General features: G+C 34.9%; 3 protein-coding genes across 3 annotated transcripts; 2 read left to right on the top strand and 1 right to left on the bottom strand.

Moving 5' to 3' along the window:
* On the top strand, nucleotides 1–2,356 carry LOC140761758 (noroxomaritidine/norcraugsodine reductase-like). Its single transcript, XM_073099222.1, has 5 exons — nucleotides 1–742; nucleotides 864–1,071; nucleotides 1,186–1,402; nucleotides 1,506–1,612; nucleotides 2,074–2,356. The coding sequence occupies exons 1-5, from the start codon at nucleotides 663–665 to the stop codon at nucleotides 2,245–2,247; spliced, it is 786 nt and encodes a 261-aa protein (XP_072955323.1). The 5' UTR covers nucleotides 1–662; the 3' UTR covers nucleotides 2,248–2,356.
* Nucleotides 2,357–7,601: 5,245 nt separating this feature from the next.
* LOC140761755 (probable protein phosphatase 2C 24) lies at nucleotides 7,602–11,021 on the top strand. The gene is made up of 4 exons (XM_073099219.1): nucleotides 7,602–8,318; nucleotides 8,394–8,732; nucleotides 8,835–8,940; nucleotides 10,429–11,021. The coding sequence occupies exons 1-4, from the start codon at nucleotides 7,815–7,817 to the stop codon at nucleotides 10,740–10,742; spliced, it is 1,263 nt and encodes a 420-aa protein (XP_072955320.1). The 5' UTR covers nucleotides 7,602–7,814; the 3' UTR covers nucleotides 10,743–11,021.
* A 2,889-nt stretch (nucleotides 11,022–13,910) lies between these two features.
* Nucleotides 13,911–19,328, bottom strand: LOC140761756 (very-long-chain aldehyde decarbonylase GL1-8-like). Its single transcript, XM_073099220.1, has 7 exons — nucleotides 19,116–19,328; nucleotides 17,684–17,821; nucleotides 17,167–17,312; nucleotides 16,773–16,892; nucleotides 16,493–16,705; nucleotides 16,323–16,403; nucleotides 13,911–14,284 (listed from the first exon to the last, which is right to left on the bottom strand). The coding sequence occupies exons 1-7, from the start codon at nucleotides 19,143–19,145 to the stop codon at nucleotides 14,218–14,220; spliced, it is 795 nt and encodes a 264-aa protein (XP_072955321.1). The 5' UTR covers nucleotides 19,146–19,328; the 3' UTR covers nucleotides 13,911–14,217.
* Nucleotides 19,329–20,392: the final 1,064 nt, after the last annotated feature.

Genomic DNA, 20,392 nt, shown 5'->3' with positions numbered 1-20,392 from the left:
CAATTTTATGTCATGGAAAGATTATTTTACTCTAAAAAAAGGCATGACACCTTTTTTAAGGGAAAAAATAGAGAAGCTTTTAGATTAATTTTCACGAGCACAAAATGCTCCCTAAAACACGATCTAATGAATGAAGACTAAATACTAAATAAATTCAGAAAAAAGGAAAAACTTTGCTAAGACTTTAAAAGAAGAAAAGAATTCAGAGATCCTAATAATAATTCATACGGTAGAGTTCATGTGAGAAAGACAGAAGAAGAAGTCATGAGAGTTGGGCATCTACTAAAATAAGGGCAATTTACCCTAAGGGTGATTATGAACTATATCAACTATTAGGTTAAGTTAATTAGAAATAAATTCTCGCGAAATTACATTTTAAATCATTTGATTTCTTTATGTATTGAGATCCATCAACATCATTCCAAACTGGTAGGACTCCTCTCGTTATAACATTCAGCTTGAATTTTATTTCTGGTCAAAGCGGCTGGTCGTTGGTTTTGTTTGCTGACGATTTTGCACGACTCGACTGAACTTAGAAAATTTGTAGAAATGTGGGAAAACTTGGAAAAGTTTGTAGAAAAGTGGGACAAAACTTAGAAACGTACTATAAATTTTAGAGGCTAGGTAGAATAAAGTTACAGACAAAGAAGGAGGAGGAAGCCATGGAAAAGAACAGCAGAGCTCAGAGATGGTCTCTTGCCGGCATGACGGCTCTCGTCACCGGAGGCACCAAAGGAATCGGGTATTTTATTTTTCTTCTTTTTCTTTTGTCCCCCTCATTAATCTTATTATCATTCACAAGTGTTCATAGCAACATTAATCTTGTAATCGTTTATAAAAGACTAAGAGAAAAGAGATTGCAGGCATGCTATAGTTGAAGAGTTAGCAGGGCTTGGAGCTTCAGTCCACACTTGTTCACGGAACGAAGCAGAGCTGAAGAAATGTTTGCAGGAATGGGCAGATATGAATCTTGTTGTAACTGGATCAGTTTGCGATGTCTCCTCTCGAGCTGAGAGAGAGAGATTAATGGAGAGGGTCAGTTCCATTTTCCAAGGGAAGCTCACTATCCTAGTAAGTTTTTGGGTTATTAAAACTTCTTATATATTTAGATACTGTTACTAGACTCAATTTGCAAATTAGTTATAACAAGAGTGGCTCATTAAAACTTTGCCTCTCAATTTGTAGATTAATAACGCAGGAACTGGCATTGTAAAACCGGCTCTGGATTGTACTGCCGAAGAATACTCCTACTTAATGGCTACTAATTTGGAGTCTTCCTTCCATTTGAGCCAAATGGCTCATCCTCTTCTAAAGGCATCAGGAAGAGGAAGCATTGTGTTTATCTCCTCACTTGCAGGGGTAGTAGCAATAAAAAATATGTCCATTTACTCAGCAACCAAAGGCAGATACATAATTATTGATAGTATAGTTGCATTTTTTAAAATTTTTTTACAAAACATGATTAGCACAAAATTATAAGTCTCAACTTTGTGATGTTATTTCAGGAGCAATAAATCAACTCACAAAGAACTTTGCATGTGAATGGGCAGAAGATAACATTCGAACAAACTGCATAGCACCAGGTCCCATCACAACTCCGCTAATGAAGCCGGTAATATTCTCACTACAAATGTCATTAATAGAGATCGTTAATAATATTTATATTTTATATTATACACTAGTCCAATTATCAATTTATTCTTTGTATCTCTCTAATCAATCTAGTTTATATCAAATTAAAAGATATATATCATAATTTTATAAAAAAATATATATAATTTTCTCATCTTTTTTTTTACTTAATATTATATCAAAAATAATTATTGTACTCTTATTCTAAAATATTTGTGAATACAAGAATAATTATCCTAGAATAAATCTAGTATTTTGGTAAAATAAAATAGGAATTGATATTCTTATTTGAACTATATTCCATATATGAATGAAGCCTAGCTATTAGAAGAAACTGAGGGTAAAATAGTTTTAATCCAAAATAGAGTGGTTGAAACGTACTTAATCCTATAAATAAAATATCCTATGAGAATTTTAACTTTCTAACTTTTAAATTTACAGTCATTTGAAGATGAGGAGTTCAAAGCAAAAGAATTATCACGTATTCCTTTGGGGCGTGTCGGTGAAACAGAGGAGGTGGCGCCTCTTGCGGCTTTTCTTTGTATGCCGGTTGCTTCCTATATAAATGGTCAAATAATTTGCGTCGATGGTGGTCGATGCATTTTCGATTCCTAAAAAAGAAGTAATACGTGCAATTTGTAGCCTGAGTTGAGTTATCTATGACTCATAAATAAATAATGTAAGATTGAGCTATTTAATACTCTTAAATAAATTATATAAGATTATAGTATGCAAACTGTAGCCTCCACAAAGAATTAACTTAAAAATAAAATTATTACAAGAATGATTGAATTCACTGTAGTTAGATTTAGCAGATTATCACCGGTTTTTGATCAAATCGCATAGCTCGGACCGGACCCGATTTAGGCTTAGGCCCGGCCCGGCCCGTGCCCGAACTACCCATGAGCAGCACGGGCCAGTCCTTTGCTCACCTAACCCGGCTCGGAAGCCCGTCCGTTTGGCCCACAACTAGGCCCACCCGTTCTGCTATAGTATTTACCCATTCTGTTAAACTAAAAACTAAATAAAAAGTTGGTACTGTACAGTTTTATATTTTTCTTAAGCACACATTTAAATTTTTTTAATTTATTATTTTTTTTAAATGAAGGAACAGAAATATTTTTTTTAAATAAGCTAATAGTAAAAAAATTCTAAAAATGGCTAAAATGCGAGTTGGGCCAAATGATTGGTGGGTCGGGCTAGCTCGGCCTGATCGGCTAGTCCGATCTCTCACGGGCCAACGGGATAGACTATTCTAATCCGGCTTGAATCCGGCCTGACCCGAGTGATTGGTAGGTCGGGCCATGAACAAATACTTAAGCTCGATTGGCCGAAAAACCCGATCCGCCCGATGATCATATCTATCGGTTTTACTCGTCACACGTGCTACTTTTCAATATTATTCGGCTCCACCGATTAATCCGTTACTAGAGGATCTGCACGGACAATGGTATCTAAGCTCATGTCCACTTTAGAAATAATAAAAAAAATAATTCTAAAATACAATATCTTATTTCAGAATACTGGTTAAACATCATAATAGCAATCATAATATAATATAAATATTATTAATTAAAATTATATATTATACCCCGCACTAACTCATATCAATTTATCCTTGATTTGACTATAATCTCTCTTAAAAATCTTATTATAATTTATTATTTATCATTTATCTCTTTCAAATATCTTATCATAATTCATTACTCTTTTTTTCTCTCTTTTAAACATCTTATCAACATTCGATCATAGTTTATCTCTCCTCTCTACTCTCTCTCCTTTCTTATCATTTTTTAAAATTTTATACTAAATAAATAAAATCTAATTTAAACAGCATATATTAAATAATTTATTTCATAAAAATAAACACATTTTAAAAAGTATTACAATTATTAAATATTATTTTTGTAAATATAAATATTATAAAATTCTTACTATAGTATTTAATTGATATAATATTTATTTTATAAATTATCTTATTAATTAAATTATTTTATATGTATAAACTAATATTTTATCTAATTAAATATTAACTCATAGATAAAATAATGTATTTACTATTTAAACTATGTATTAATGTAATTAAATCTTTTAATAAAATAGAAAATTTGAGAAAAATATAATATAATATAATTAATAATCTCTTAAAATAAAACATATGAAAGTATAAATATTTTAATATTATTTCTGATTATTAAGAATATATGTTCCATGTTAATTAAATTTTTATATTTTTACTATTAAATATAATAATATTTAAAATATAACTTATTATTTTTGACTAGAAAATACGAATTATTAAATGTAACAAAAGACTAATATAAATAAACTAATATTTTAAAGCATTATATAGCACACAATACATAATTACGCTCTCGTATAAGAAAGAAAAGAAAGTTGTTGCTGCTCGGGTGCCATAAAGTGAACGGCAGAGAAGAGAGGTGGTAGTTTTTCCCTGAGAGAGCCTTCAAACGCCTTCAATTTTGGCAAGGAATGCCAGGCTCCATCCACGTGTTACTTGTTCAATTATTTCCTCGGACTTATTCAGACACGATATAGGCTTCCAAATTCTCATGAAAAAGCCCCAATGACTTACCAAATTACGTCCAAAATAATTTAGATGGTAGGTTCTGCAATGGGTTATCTAAATGGCAAAGATAATGCTAACAACTTTCAAATGGACATCTTTATGAAAAGAAAACATATACTTTGTAATATAATTATTAGAACCGAATCGGACCGAGCAAGTAGATTGATAAACTGATAAATGGACTATAAATTCGCCAAACCGACAGTTTAATTTGCGAAGCTTTGTTAACGATTAGATTGCTCATATTTGTAAAATTACATAATTATTGTTATTATTTGATGGGTGCTAGTATAAAAGTAAAATATGGTAATGATTGATATTGCTTGTTAAAATGTAACGCATTACATATGTACCAGCATACAATACATATGCATGTTTTTACTATAGTAATACGTGTTAGTAGATAGATAAAACATGATAATAATTTATATTGCTTGTTAAAATATAATGCATTACATACATACTAACTCCCGCCATAGTAATAAGCATGGTAGATAGATAAAGCATAATAATGATTGATATTGTTTATCATCCATTACATATGAACCAGCACATATTGCATATGTATGTTCTCACCATAGTAATAGGCGCCAGTAGATAAGTAAAACATGATAATAATTGATATTGTTTGTAAAAAATAATGCATTACATATGCATCAGCATATAATACATATAAATGCTCCTAACATAGTAATATGCGTCGATAAATAAGTAAAGCATGGTAATATTTAATATTGCTTGCCAAAAGATAATGTATTACATATGTACCAGCCTACAATGCATACTTACGCTCCGATTATAGTAATATTTGCTGGTAGGTGCGTAGAGCACAATAATGTAATATTTCACGTATGTATTGTATATTTATAATATTATAAGTTTTTCCATCATTTTATTAATTTTATATTACATCAAAAATAATTATTACATTCTTATTCCAGGTAAACATGAGAATAACTATTCCTAAAATACAATAATTATTCTAAAATAACAAATTATGTTTTGCTATTCCTATTATTTTTCCTATTCTAGATGCGAAGAGGGTCTAAAAATATTTAATATTTAGTCGTAATGAATCTCGAAAGTTCATGTACATTATCAAAACAAATCTTATATTATAAGACTATTAATTGTCAAGGGCCAATTATTAACGTAAGTGATTTGAGTTTCAATCCTTGTATGGATATGAAAACAACAGCAAAACAAAATTATTACAAGAATGATTGAATTGACTGTAGTTAGATTTAGCTATTATCGCCAGTTTTACTTGTCAAATTTAATTATGTAATATCCGGCCTGTAATTTAGGAGCTCTTGAATTATTAGAAAAAAAAACTGTGTTAACATACATGAGCTTATAATATGATGCGAACTGAGTCAGATCGGATCATATTAAAGGGAGATTAGACTCAATGGATTGAGTCTACTTATCTTATTTGGTTATTTGGTTTAGTTAGAGTCTTATCATATTAAGATTTTATTTAATTAGCTAAATACAGCGCGCAGTTTCAGAAAAATATTTAAGAATATTCTACACATATTTAAATAATATCCAAATAATATCAAACTAGTTGGATAAAGTAATCACGACTTCTCTAGATTCGGGATCTATTTTGACAAAACGAAGGGTTAATCCGAGAAGATAAGGAAGAGTAGTTTTGATGATTTGTTAGAGTTGTTTAATTTAGTTGATGAGTCCTAGGATGAGCCTCTATATATATGTGGAGGAAACCCTAACTAGAGTTGTATGAGGATGATTATCTTGTTATTAGAATTGACTTTAGCATTATCTCTTTATTTTTTAGTATCTAGCCACTGGCGCCCTCTCCCACCTCCCTTCTTTCATCGCCATTGAAGGGCTATCAAGCTAGGATATAAGTTTTAGAACCGTTGCGGATCAGATTAGACTGGTTCGTAACACAATATTTATATAAAAAGTATAAAAAGAGGAGTAGAAATTACACATAGCCCATGGTAAACAATGAAGGATCTTATTTATTTATTTTTTTATTATTTAAAAATTTGAAAGCTAGATATCGTCTAAATAAAAAGACCAACTCATTCAAATCCACTAAATTTCACTAAGTTTTAACTAAATAAGTTATGTGTATTGCTAAACTATTATTTTAAATTAAATATCGTCAAAATTTAATTTAAGACGTGGTGCTGCCGGTGAGCTATTAATTTATTAAATTATTAAATAATTTTTTCCATAATAATTAATTATAGTTAAAAGTCGATCCTATATTCACGATTAATTATTGGGTTAATTATTGGTAAGTTACCTACTATAATAGAGGTAATCAGTTTATCATTGATTTAACGCCCATACAAGTCACATGTATCGGTTCCTTTTCCTCGTGGGAGTCGGGAACGTGGCCTCCTAACCCAAAGCCACCGTCCAACTCGACTACACGCAAGCACGGGACACGTGTCGGATGCACCGTCCACCGACCGGCGACCGCTCCCTATTCCTCCAGCGTCAATGATGGCGAACTCCGCCTTTTACGTGTCCAAATTCACTTTCGCCTGACATATATATTATATAGAAAGTTTTCCTTTTGCACCCAATATTAATGTGTATATATTATTTAGATCTTATCCTTTAACTGTTTTATTTTTTTAATAATTTTTTAGATTACATTTTGTACTAATATAAAATCGTAAACTTTCTTATTTTAAACTTAACGAAAAAAAAGATAATTTCTATTAATAATAATAAATAAAGGTTCACTGGGTAATTTAATTTTAGACAAAACCAAAAACTAAAAGCAATTTATAATTCATCCTAATTAATAATATAAAAATATCATAATTTTCTCATTGTTTAAGCTATTTCTCAATTTTATGTAGATATTTAATTTTTCTACAACAAAAAGAATATTTTAGGAGATTTTATATATGTAAGAGGCCAAGTAAAGTTGCCCAAAAAGATTAATAAGAAGGTTTATATAAAAATTAAGCAATAGTTTCAGATGTAATAATTTTTTTGTTTAAATTTTTTTGTATTTCATTGAACATTCAAGGGGGTTTGAAATAAAAAATAGTGAACACAGGGTGTAGATTGAATAAGTGTGAAATGACAAATTCGCTTTAATATAAAAGCACCGCTTACAATTATCTGCAGCAATAAATGGCCACGTGTCATGAGCAGGGACTCTGATTAAGGAGGCCGTATACCTAACGCTAAAGCTTAATTAGTAGATTCCTTTCACCCATGGGCTTTCTCTAAAAAGATAATAATAGCAGATTCTTCCTCGAGGACCAGATCCACGTGTCCCGGCTCTTTGAGACGCACCTACACGTGTTGTTATATCAAGGGCGGGCAGTGGAACGGACGGCTCACTGCGATCGTGGAGCACGACATCTCACCTACTGTTCCTATCGAAGGGCTGCCCGTGACAGTGACGGGCAGCTGCCCGTTGGAGGTCCTTTCTGTTGCGTTGTCCACCTGACCATCGCTTCTCTTTCTCTCATCTCGCTTTCTCTTCCTTATTCTATCTTGGACGGCCACGAGGAGGTCTCGCCTTAACCCTAACGAAGCCATCGGCAGCGGAGGCGGAGGAATCCTAAGGTTTCTATTAGCTTCGGCGATGGCGGAAATATGTTGCGAAGGGGCGGAGACGACGGCGGCGGCCGTCACAGCGTGCGAGCTCGAACCGAGCTCGCGCTCAGGGAGGCGGCGCCGAATGGATCTCCGGCGGTTCAAGATCGCCGACAGCGTCGATGGTTCTTTGCCGGAAGTGGAACGGATTCGGAAGAGGAAGAGGGTGGAGTGTTCCGTGTCCGCTTCTCCGGCGGTGTTAGAGACGGGTCCCGTCGTCGGCGCCGGGAATGGGGGCGAGGATATTGGATCCAGGGAGGACAGATCGGGGTCTTGTCCGGATGCGAGCTCCGATTCGGAGCATCCGCAAGCGAGATCGGGTGGATCGGAAGAGTCGGATGGATGCCCGAGGTACGGAATGACATCGGTCTGCGGGCGGAGGAGGGAGATGGAGGACGCCGTCTCGATCCGACCCGATTTCCTTTGGGTCGGATCAGAGATCCCGGGGAAGCACCATTTTTTTGGCGTCTACGATGGCCACGGTTGCTCTCATGTAAGCCTTTCTTCACTCTCACTAGGTTTCTCTCTCTCCACTCCTTGCCTCTCTAACAGATGTTGGGATCTCTAGGTGGCGGTGTCGTGTCAAGATCGGATGCACGAGGTGGTGGCTGAGGAGATGGGGTCCAGTTCTCCGCCTTCGGAGCCATCGCAGGAGAGGTGGAAGGAGATGATGGAGAGAAGCTTCTTGCGGATGGACGCAGAGGCCTCGAGCTGGAATGGCACCGACGGCCGCCCAAACCCCGGCTGCCGGTGCGACCTCCGGCCGCCGACGAGGTGCGACCACGTGGGCTCCACCGCCGTCGTCGCCATCGTGGGCCCAACCCAGATTGTCGTCGCCAACTGCGGCGACTCGCGCGCCGTCCTTTCCCGCGGTGGCGCCGCCGTCCCGCTCTCGTCGGACCACAAGGTGGGCACTGGAGGGATCCAGTGGTTGCTAAAATCCAGCGCTCATATCTTATCTTTGTTTTGTTAGTTTTTTTGACTATTTTGCCCTCGGGTTTTGTCTCAGCCGGACCGGCCGGACGAGCTGGAGCGGATCCAATCGGCTGGGGGCCGAGTGATCTACTGGGACGGGCCGAGGGTTCTCGGCGTGCTCGCGATGTCGAGAGCCATCGGTGAGTTCCTCTCTTTCCAATACTGCTTAATTTGGGTTTTGTATTTGCGTAATTACTTCTCTAAAGACGATTATGCTGCGTTTGGAACTTGGAAGTGCAATTTTCCTTGTAGAATTTGTCCCATCTTATTCGTAGAAGAGGTGTGACTTGAGATAAATAGAGTGATAAAATTAGTTACAATATTTTTTATGACACTATTTTTCGTAGATTAAAATAGTTGCTCTCTTAAGTTTTGGTGATAGTCTTGTGCTGCAAATGATTTGCACTTAGTTATAGGAAAGTGGGAATTAATATAGAAAAAAAAACGTACTTAGTTTTATAAGTCTAATCTTGTTATTATCAAAAACAACTCTAAAAAACTTTTTTGTGCAAATAGCCGCTCTTTTAGCGACTTAGCTTTCAAAAATGCCAACTTTAAGATTACTTAGTTGGAACGAAAATGATAATTTAATTCATTCTCCCTTGATATACTTAGGGATGCAATAGAGCGAGTCTTAATTAATTCAAGCCAAACTTCGATCCTAATAAGCTTCAATTAAACTAAGCTGAATTTAGGTTTGAATTAAATTTAAAATAAAGCTTAATTCAAAAATATAAAGAATAGAAATATTTATGTATTAAAAAAGTAGGATAAGATCCAGCTAAACTCTTGTTTAGTTTGAGACTAAGTCCAAACTTAATTGGTTAGTCTTATTTAGTTACTTGGACCCAGGCAGATGATCTCTAAACTCAGGGCAAATAAGACCATATATAAATTAAATTTATAGTAAGTAATTTTTAGAATATTATATAGCATAATATAACTTATATATATATATATATATATATATTTTTTTTTTTTTTTTTTTTGAGTTTCGTCCTGTGTGTTTGATTGAAAGACTCATGATCAGTATAAATTATTTTTGAGCTTATTTTAAAAATCGAGCTCGGCTCAACTTATTTTTGAGCTTAGTGGAGTTGACTTATTTTTGAGCTTAGTGGAGTTGAGTAGGAGCCGCCAGCTTGATTATTTTGACATTCCGCCAGTTTGACTATTTTGACATCCCAAGTTGTACCGCCAGTTTGACTATTTTGATAGCCACCTTCTCAGATGATACGTTAAAGAAAACTTTCAACTTAATAATTCTCCGATTAAAATTTTCTACATAACCTGGATGAAAGTATAGTACACGGGAAGATGTTCACTAACTGGGCAAAATTACAATCTTGTATAGAATCTGTGATCAACAAAATTGAATCATTGAATTCCCTTAATTTTCTTCACCTTCGAATGTCTTTCGTCAGATTAAAAGATCAAGATCTTGAGAGATATACAGCAGCTTTAAGTCTTTTAAAGATATACATTGGTAAATATTTATTTATATATATATATATATATATATATATATATAGTACAATGTATACAAGATGCTTCAATTTTATTGGTCAGTGAAAATTGTAATTATTTTTCTTAATGGTTAAATTAATCCATTTAGTAAAACCAATCAGGGGATAGCTATCTGAAGCCGTACGTGATACCGGAGCCAGAGGTAACGGTGACGGAGAGGGAGGAGGGAGACGAGTGTCTGATACTAGCGAGCGACGGTCTGTGGGACGTCGTAACCAACGAGATGGCGTGCGACGTCGTTCGCATGTGCCTGCGGGGTTCCGCACAAGTGGGAGCCCGCGGCGAGGGGGGAGGACACGTGGACGGTGATAAGGCGTGCTCGGACGCGGCGATGCTGCTGACGAAGCTGGCGCTGGCGAGGCGGAGCGCGGATAACGTGAGCGTCGTTGTGATCGACCTCAGGAGAAATTTATAGCCTCATCATCCTCGGTCTCTCTCTCTCTCTCTCTCTTTATTATTATTTTTTTAATTTTAATTTTAATTTTTCTCTCGTCTCTTCTTATATTTCGAATTTATAATTTACCTTCTTAAGAGGAAGGAAAGCAAATGATGTGGAGTGAGCAGCTGTTGTTATGTGACGGTGACGCAAATATAGCGCGCAATATAAATTTAGCTACAGCTTGTAAGTGAACTGTTAAAAAGAGTTTTTTCTCTTCATATTATATAGTCTCAGAGGCCACAATGGCTCACATAATTTCTCGCTTTCTCCCGGGGAGTCATTAGAAGAAGAAAAAAATTTAATTCGTAAAGTTATTATTCAGGATCAAATTAGCAGTCAATTGTACAACTTAATTTATAATAATCTTGCTCGTTAGATTCTTTGTAATTTACTGATCTCTGTGGTTAGTTCTTTGAGGTGGGTTGATGCTATCGGCTCAGTAACTAAGATCCATGCTATATGAAAAGAAGATGAAATGTGTAGGTATCAGTTCAACACTCTCCAATAGGGACTCTTTCAAAGCTGTGATATGATAGTCTAAAACATATTCTAAAGAGATGTTGTAAGATGATATCTAAAATAGTCTCCGAATAATAATGAGTGAGATATGTGGTGTTAAATTGAATATATATATATATATATATACCTGTCTCAGAATATGATGTAAATGCCCCCACATCAATAACTCTCTAAATTGGACTGGGAAGACCTTGAGACAATATGATATAGATGCCCCCTTAGATAACTCTCTAAACTGGACCAAGAAGACTTAGCCTTCAAGTGCGTTTAAAAAAGAAAATTTAAAATTTTTAATGTTAAATTGTCGGACATTTAAAAATACTTAATAGACATGAAATTCTTTGTCGCATGCATTTGAACCATTTTTGAATGATTAGAACCGCATCTTAAAACTTTTGTTTTAAATATTTTTGCCCCTTTTTTTTTCTACACTTATGATAATGCAATCTAATGTATTTTTCTTTAATCATATTGGCAATTATATAAGCTAAATAATCTCCTCATTTTGTCATGTATGACAAAATAATAAATTTCTACACAAAATCTAGACCAATACTCCGCTCCTCACACGTTCGTAACAAAGCATTGCTAAGTGTTATTTGAGATCAAACTAAAACCTACACAACTTTATCAGAAACACCAACATGAAATGCATGTTTGGTATGCATACGCATGTAAAAATATTTAATCCCACAACTACTGGAAAGCTTCTACGCGTTTTTATAGTACAGTAATAAAGAAGGAAATCATGAGGAAAGCGTTGCATTTGATCCACATAAACATTTAAACAATGCAAGCTACCTCTCCAAATCATAATCGAAATTCAGAAATTTTTATAATACAAATATCTGAATTTTTCAACAAAAAAATCATTATAAAAAATTCCATTCCAAGCACTGCATCGTGGACTTCAAGAATCGTCGACATTTCAACAAATCAACTCACAAGATTTATATCTTTAAACGCAAAATATTTTCATGCAAAAAAGTATTTATGGTTGATGCATTTTCAAGACTTGGAATAATTTATGAAACGAGACTACACATACCATGTAGTTCACGGTCAAAAGATACATCGGTTCTCGCAAAGTACATAACTTCATATTATATTCTAGATAGTTTGTGCACACTAAGTAATCCAACAAAGTCAAAAGTGGTGTTTTATACTCTATTCTATAATAAACAGTTTAAAAAAAATAAAATTAAAAACCAACAAGACAGTCAATTTAGGTAGAGGATTCTACACTATAGTCAAACAATATTTAGTCCATCATCACACAAAATAGTGCCCATTGACACCATTTTAATAGGTAACGTTCTTCTTATGTAAGTATAAATTGCCTGAATTTACTAGACCAATACACAAAGTCTAGACCAATACTCCGCTCCCCACTGAAAATGACATTTATTGTCTCATTTTTATATCAGGATTTTCCGAAATCAGTCTTAGTCCATTATTCCCTAAGACTTCTCAACAATTTCACCATCCTAAGTAGTAACAACAGATGGTTTCCACTCGTTAACAATTGGGAGCCAAACTCTCTCATAAATGGATTTAAAAATCAAACTCTTATGCCGACTTTTTACTAAGAATAATTGGATGTAACAAATATGGGAGGTGTAATAATAAATTGTTCTTATTTGGGTAACTCTTTTGCGTTAAAGATCTCTCTATAGAGTTAGAGAACTAATGCTGCCTCCACCGGTTGACATCCGATCCAACCTAGTATATACTTTTGGTACTAAGTAAAAAATTATAACGTCCTAGAAGATGATCTATCACATGCTACTAATATAAATAATACAAAAAATAAAGTGTAAAACAAGCAATTGCAAACACAAGATATATACATGGAAATTTTTAACTTAGGCACAAGATCACACAGATCACGAATCAGGTCAATCACTAAAAATGAATGTACTAATTACAAAAAGCTTATGAATCACTCGTCAATAACTATATGATTTAATTCTCCCAACCTTAGATTGATGCTATCGTCATGTAACTATCAAGATGAAGATTCACACTATGAATAAAATAAAATACGTAGGAATCACATCAACAACCTCCATCGCGGACTCTCAAAGCCGTGAGATCTCCACAGATGTTCCAAAGAGATGCGGGCGTTTAAACGCCTTCAAGCGCATTCAAATGCACCCAAGTAAAAATTAATCTCTAAAAATTTCGATCACCAGTTGGAATCCCTTAAAATGCCAAGGGAGAATGCCTGGTTGGAATCCCTTAAAATGCCAAGGGAGAATGCCTGGTAGACATATCCTCTGTCATATCCTGCCATATGTATTCTAACCATCTCTGAGTTATTAAAACTGCATCTTAAAACTTTTTCTGTTTCTTCAAGTATCTTATCAATTTTCTCTTATCAATTTTCTCTTTACACTTGTGACAATACTCATACATAAAAGCTGAACTTTCTTACAAATTCAACTAATTTTGATCACATTGCCAACCTTATAGAATACATTTAGAAATATGAGTCAAACTCTCTCTTAAGATAATCATTGGTGGGAAGTCACAACTTCAGAAGGTTAGTCTTTCTTAATAAAATTTGCAAACAAGATCACCAGTATAAAACATACTTTTGCAAAAGCAAGAATTGCAAATGAATTAGTGCAAAGACCCATTGCAAAGCATCAATTATTCCGAGATTGAACATCACAATTATGTCTGGAGGTCAACCAGCACGCTAAAATATCATACACGAGAGCTTCTTATTGGCAGCTAATGCCAATTAAATCACAGTTCAAAGATACATTTGTCAGGTGAATGCAAGTAAAACCTCATCAAATAGTCAGGTTCTTGAATGCATTTTTTATACTACCCAAACGACACATATCAGGAGATTACATCAAACTCCTTGATGCTACCAGAATTGACTACAGATGTGAGAAAGACTAACAAAAGCTTTCCCAATTTACAACCGTTTACTTTCCTCCTCAAGAGCTTTCAGCTTGCGGTAGCCTTCATCTGTGCCAAATATCCTGATAAAGAAGAGGGGAAATAAGAATTATTTCACAAAAAAATCCTAATCAGACTATGAAATGAAATTACTGGTCCCTAAAACATATATTGCTACCAGTCTGCCAATATAAGGGAAAGTTCACTTGTCAAAGTGAGAAAATTTGATATATGGAATGATAAGACAAGCGAGCAGTGTCTAAGAATCCTTGGCAACTTTCTGCTGCTACCAGTATTCATAGTCAACAGAAAGACATGAAATTTCTATATAATGAATCCTCCTTTTACACCAACTAAAACTTCAAACCACTTCCAGGGCAACAAAGACCTACTTGGTTCCCATGTTTGAGATCCTTAGAGGAGAGATCCATAATAGATTAAAACATTGGAATACTCTTTTCCTGGCACACACATTTGAATACCATGTAAGGTATGAATGAAGTATAAGAACACAACCATACTCCATCGCATTCTCCAAAAGAGGACATGGTAGCACTAGGACCAGATAATCCAAGGTGCTACATGTCCCAAGGTCTCACTGTTGGCTCTGTAAATACCCTTGCAATAGCAGTGTTCTATGTCCGGAATAACTCAAGGTGCTATATCCCCTCATGAATCAATATCATAGAACAATTAAGGAGGTCAAATGCATCCTGCAGTTGTGATGTAATACTTGGCGTACAAGGCTTTAGGGTAAACCACAAAACAGAAAATTTCTAAAATAAGAGCTCCAAAATTGATCCAATCTTTTATTATTAGGTGGAAGTGACAGTTGAAGCATTTAATGCCCACTTAGATGGATAGTAAACTATATGCATCCTCTCTTGGATAATGATGGATTCACTTCATGTTTTCCTCACACATAATAATCTTGGAGATAAAGTAGAAGTTGATATGATCTAGGTCTGATCGGATCGAATCACGAGGACATTGAGTTCAATAGATCAGATTTATTTATTTTTTAATTAATTTACTATATAAGTCCTTAAGGCAAGTCTAGTTAGGTCATGTAGCTACTAAGGTAAGTACAATTAAGTCATATAAGATACTAAAGCAAGTTCTAGCTCGAGTCGTATAAGTCTTCATGACTAGTCTGAATATGACTTATTATACCTGACCTCTATATATAAAAGGACTGAGCTTCTTTGTTTAATTATCCAAACATCCAAACGTTAATAAATTATTTTAAATTGAGTTTATCTTAGGAGTAAGAGTAAGATAATCTAATAATAGAAATAAATTAATCATAGTCGTTTATTTTCCTAGGAATAGATCTAACTTAAAACCCTAATTCTACTTTCAAACCATAGCCACCATAACCTTTACGAGCCAGCTTACCTTACAACCGTCCACCATCCTCCAATGATCACTGCAACGTTAGATAATTATCAATCTGTCAAGTTCTAATATTTCTCTACTGTTTTAATTTTTTTTCTTTTCACTTCGACCTCGAATTCATATGAAACCAAAACCATTAGATACTTCCAAGGCTTCCTCCTATAAAAATATCATAATTTTTCTTAGGTCCTGATTGTTTCAAATCTGGTTTGTAACAAAAGCCCAAACAACTCCATAAATAGGAAAGCATTATGTAGAAGGTTGAAGAAAACTATGCCACATGTTCTTGCTAGAAACTATCTGTTAGTCCAAACTCATGGTCAAGTTACAAATAGTTGACTTAACCAATACGTGGAGTGTGACAATCTTCCCATAATTTTTCAAGACATCACATTGAATAAATACTTTCATACCTACTCATTATGATCTAAGAGAAGTAAACCTTTTGAAATGTGATCCACATCCTAAGGTGATGATAATCCAAGAGGTGGATGTTCTACATTTTGTCTTCCAGATATATCGTGGTAGAACCCAGTATTCAATCAAAACTTGGAGATGATAACATCATATATCATACCCTTAGAACACACTACACATAAATTATCTAGGGATCTATGTTTATCATGAGCAGTTTGTGGTGTCAAGCTTTCAGGAATTCCAATCTTTTGCTTCTTTAATTGGTTTATTAAGCTTAAAGAAGAACATAAATAAACCAATACTCACCAATCCATGTAGGTAAAAGTAGATGAGTAGTTCCCAGATTTGGTATAAAGCACACGATGATGGTAGTCATGAAACTCAGCACTGTAAGAGCAAACATCATGCCAAGTGATGATTTATACACAATATAGTTCCCCCAAGATAAGAAAAGTAAAGATAAGGTTGTGACTCACCCTCCATATAAAGGCAAGAAATTTGATGGACTCCACGGAAAGTGGTATCCACTGTGCGCCTCAACTGTTTCCAAGACTCTCAGTGCCATCCATAACCACAGCGTAAATAAGTGTGGGCCAGTAAGAGCAGGGCCAATGATGGTAGCGAAGCCAAGGAATAAGATCTCAGCAGGATGGGCATATTCCGATGTCAACCCAAAAGGTGTAGCATGTCTGCCGTTGTCCATCAAATCAGAGCAAAGAAGTAATAAATATCATTTGTAGAATCAATACGACTTACTCATGGTGAATACTGTGAATATGCTTGTATAGCCATTTTGTGTGCAGTATCCTGTGTCCCCAGTAGAAGACGAAATCTTCCACAATGAAGAAGAAAAGTATTTGAGATACAACAACAGTCCTGTAGACACAGATAAGTAAGACTAGCTTCAACAACATGGCAACATTTAAGAAAAATCTAAATCTGAAGTCGTCAAATTTGATTGACTTCTATGTTACCTAGGTCATGCATATTACAACTAGGGCACATAGACAGTATTATCTTTGATAAGTTTCTTCGAATGACTTTAGTTACATAAAAAACTTTGATAAAATAAAAAAGTTTTCAGCATGTATATGAAACTTGCAAAGGAATATAGATCTGAACGATTTATTAGAAGGAAATTGATTGGTACCAGGGTGGAAGTGGAAGACTGCTTTTCAGCCCCATGAATCTGAATGTGGGATAGGAAATTATCATGACGGGTAAGTTCACACAGAGATGGTACAGCATTAGACGCATAACACATCTATCTTGCGTAGCTGGGCTGTTACTTTTCTTCTGCAAAGAGACATATGTTGTTTGTTGAGTTATGTGCGTGTCAAGCAAAGTATCTGTGAAAAGGATTCAAATTATGACTGCTAAACATTAAATTAGATTAGAGGGATTCACTAGCTTTAGATAGGAAAAAAAAATATTAGCTGAGAATTTGTTTGCAGTCAGCAACTATAGTAGTAGTGAACACTAATTCATAGTAAAAAGTTCATAACAGTTTCCTAATTTAATAACGTTCAGAGTAGTTTGGCCATTATTTATACATTTAGCTACTTTTATCATATAGAAGAAGATCAAGGTAAGAACATGCGTGAACAGAAAGTGCATATTCTTAATTTTGAAACCTAGATTTGATTGAGCAGTTGGATTGGGCATACCTGGATTTTGTACTTGCTGAAAAGCCCAAACCTCTCAAAGAACAAAGATGGAAGGCCAGACAAGAAGAACACACTTTCATGAAGTAAAAATGTGATCACAGTCGCCAGTTGAAATTCACTAAAATGAGTGATAAGATACTGCAACAACAGAAATATAGGATCATGTCATCTAAAAGAAGTATGGAGAAAACTAAATTTAATATTTTTTTGAAACAGTAAATTTATTCTACAGGGTTATAACTTGTTCCTCCGCTCCATTTTATGGAGTATATTAATGAACTAATCAAGCCTACGCAGAAACATACTCTGATATTAGTTTTTGTCAAAGTAATGATATTCACCTCCTTGTCAAGATAAATTTCCTAATCTAAGATGGCAAAGTGCTGCAATCAGAAGAACATGTGTTAAAGATTCTTTTGAAAAAAAAAAAAAAAAATCTGAGGGACCAGGTTGCATGTGATATGATTCTCAGCACCCAAAGTTTTAGACGGCTTGGGATCTTTATTCGTTGGAACTAAAGAGGGCTCTATCTTAGCAACAGGACAGATATTTAAACTATTATTTTGCTGATCGTTTAATACTAACGCAGGTTAGGCCTGAAGGGGCTAAAAAGAAAAGAAAAAAAAAACTACACTACTACAAGCTCCCTAGGGTGATCCAGTACCTTAGCAATATTATGAACAGGCTTAATATATCTTTATATCCTAATAGCTATAGATACTTCAGTTTATAGAAAAAACTTGTAAAGCCACATTAGCCTACAGATAGTAATACTCAATTACGGCAAGATTTGACAACATTATTTGGACCTTCTAAGTACAGTCAAAGATGGTCACATGTGAAAGGATAAAAAGTGGAAAGAATTATATCATCCAAACTAACCACGACGGAAAAATGCTGATAACCTAGCCCAAAGTGGGAAAACTTTCCGATGCACTTCAGATTGGCATGATGTGTTAACAGAATAAACGATTAGGTTTCAACTGGGTGGAACTTATATTCCACTTATTATACTATATAACAGGCTTAAACAATAGCGAATCTAAATCTTCAAAAAGAAATTGCTCCCAACCATCATAGATCATTATCTAAAATAGAATCCATGATTTTTTTTTTCTCGAATCCATCAGCAATGCATGCAGATGATTCGTAAAAAACCTCAGGTAAATACTACTAATCTACACGACAAGCACATATTAAATGGCTAGAATTGCCCCAAACACCTCAAGAAGACGTCGAATACTCATATCAATCAACGTCAGAATCTACACTAACATAAACAACACCGCATTCCTCGAAATAACGGAAAAGAAACCAGGAAAGAAGCATCATTGTAGTTAATCCACATTGCCTAGTGGTGGATCGGAAGGAACGCAAGAGAAGAGCTAGCAATTTGGCGGAAGGAGAGGAGCGAGAGCGGAGATGGTAATACCTGCCATCCGGATTCGAGGAGAGACGCCATGGATGGAGAAGAGGAAGTCGATGACTGGATCGGAGTCGAGCTCTCAGTTCCGCGATCGGGAAGAAGAGATTTGTGGAGGAGGAGCTGGGAGACGAACGCGAGGGCTTACGACCCGACGAGTGCCGATCTTACAAAGGGGTCGAAGTAGCCAGTCTGTCGTTTGGCAGTTATTGGGATTTCGTAAGTGGAGTCCAACATTGTGCTTTAAAAAATGTACCAAGACGAACTTCAATAGGGATGATTTTGAGGAAAATGATCCAAAATAGTTTCAACCATAAAAGTTATGTTTACAAAATTGCCACCACAAAATATACTAATTACCACTACATCCTTCGTAATAACATTATTTTACACAGTAGTTTAGTTATAAAATATATATTAACTTTCATAATTATATTTTAAAAATATTGCATTAAAATTAGGAATAATTTTAATTAAACCTTCTAAGAAAATGTATACTTTTATATACACTCATCAAAATTTCTTTAGATCCTAAATTATTAAAATCTATAGCCAGCTAATAGAAATGATGGAAATATATAAATCTCTCTCTATATTAATAAAAAATAGGGAGTTGTTAGTAATAGCAACAAGACTAATGTTGATAACCTTAATACCCATAATCTAAGGATAAAATCGATCAACTTTTGTAAAGTAAGTAGGTACCATTTTTTATAATTAAGAAGATTATATGATCAACTTTAATTCTAAAATAATTTGACAGTTTGATGGCTCGACTCAATGAATTGATGATGCAATTAACTTAAAAAAAGTAGCTCGATAGTGCGACGATTTAGAGCCCAGCGATGTATAGACTTAAAATCTACTGAGCAATTTAATATATTGGCTAATGTTAGATGATTCTATATATCTAAGTAGGATTGATTATTTGTCCGATCCACGTATAGCCTTTGGACATTTGAATAATTTAAAAAAAAAATCTGACAACTAAAGGGTGAAAAGGACATTTGGGTAAGTAGTTGGGTAATCTCAGTAACTCTCAGAAGGAATCTTTTCGGGGCCGGGCTCGTCTTAACCGTATCGTCACAGTTAGGACGCGTCGTCTTGCACAGTGCTGTGGATGGGATGCGATTCTTTTCGGGCTTTGCGTTGTCTTCCTCGTCCCTCGCTGTCACTAGTAGCCAAGTGTACCCGTGGAGCATCTCGGTGGGTCCCACGGCGTGAGGAGTTGTGAGTTCGATGATTTAGTCTGTTTCTGATAGCCCAAATTTTCACATAATTATATG

Source organism: Typha angustifolia, chromosome 6, assembly GCF_048772165.1.
Source record: "Typha angustifolia cultivar Huaian chromosome 6, ASM4877216v1, whole genome shotgun sequence".
In the NCBI taxonomy this organism is placed as follows: Eukaryota; Viridiplantae; Streptophyta; class Magnoliopsida; order Poales; family Typhaceae; genus Typha; species Typha angustifolia.
Note: the sequence above shows the minus strand (reverse complement) of the source record. Positions and strands in the feature narration are given on the sequence as shown.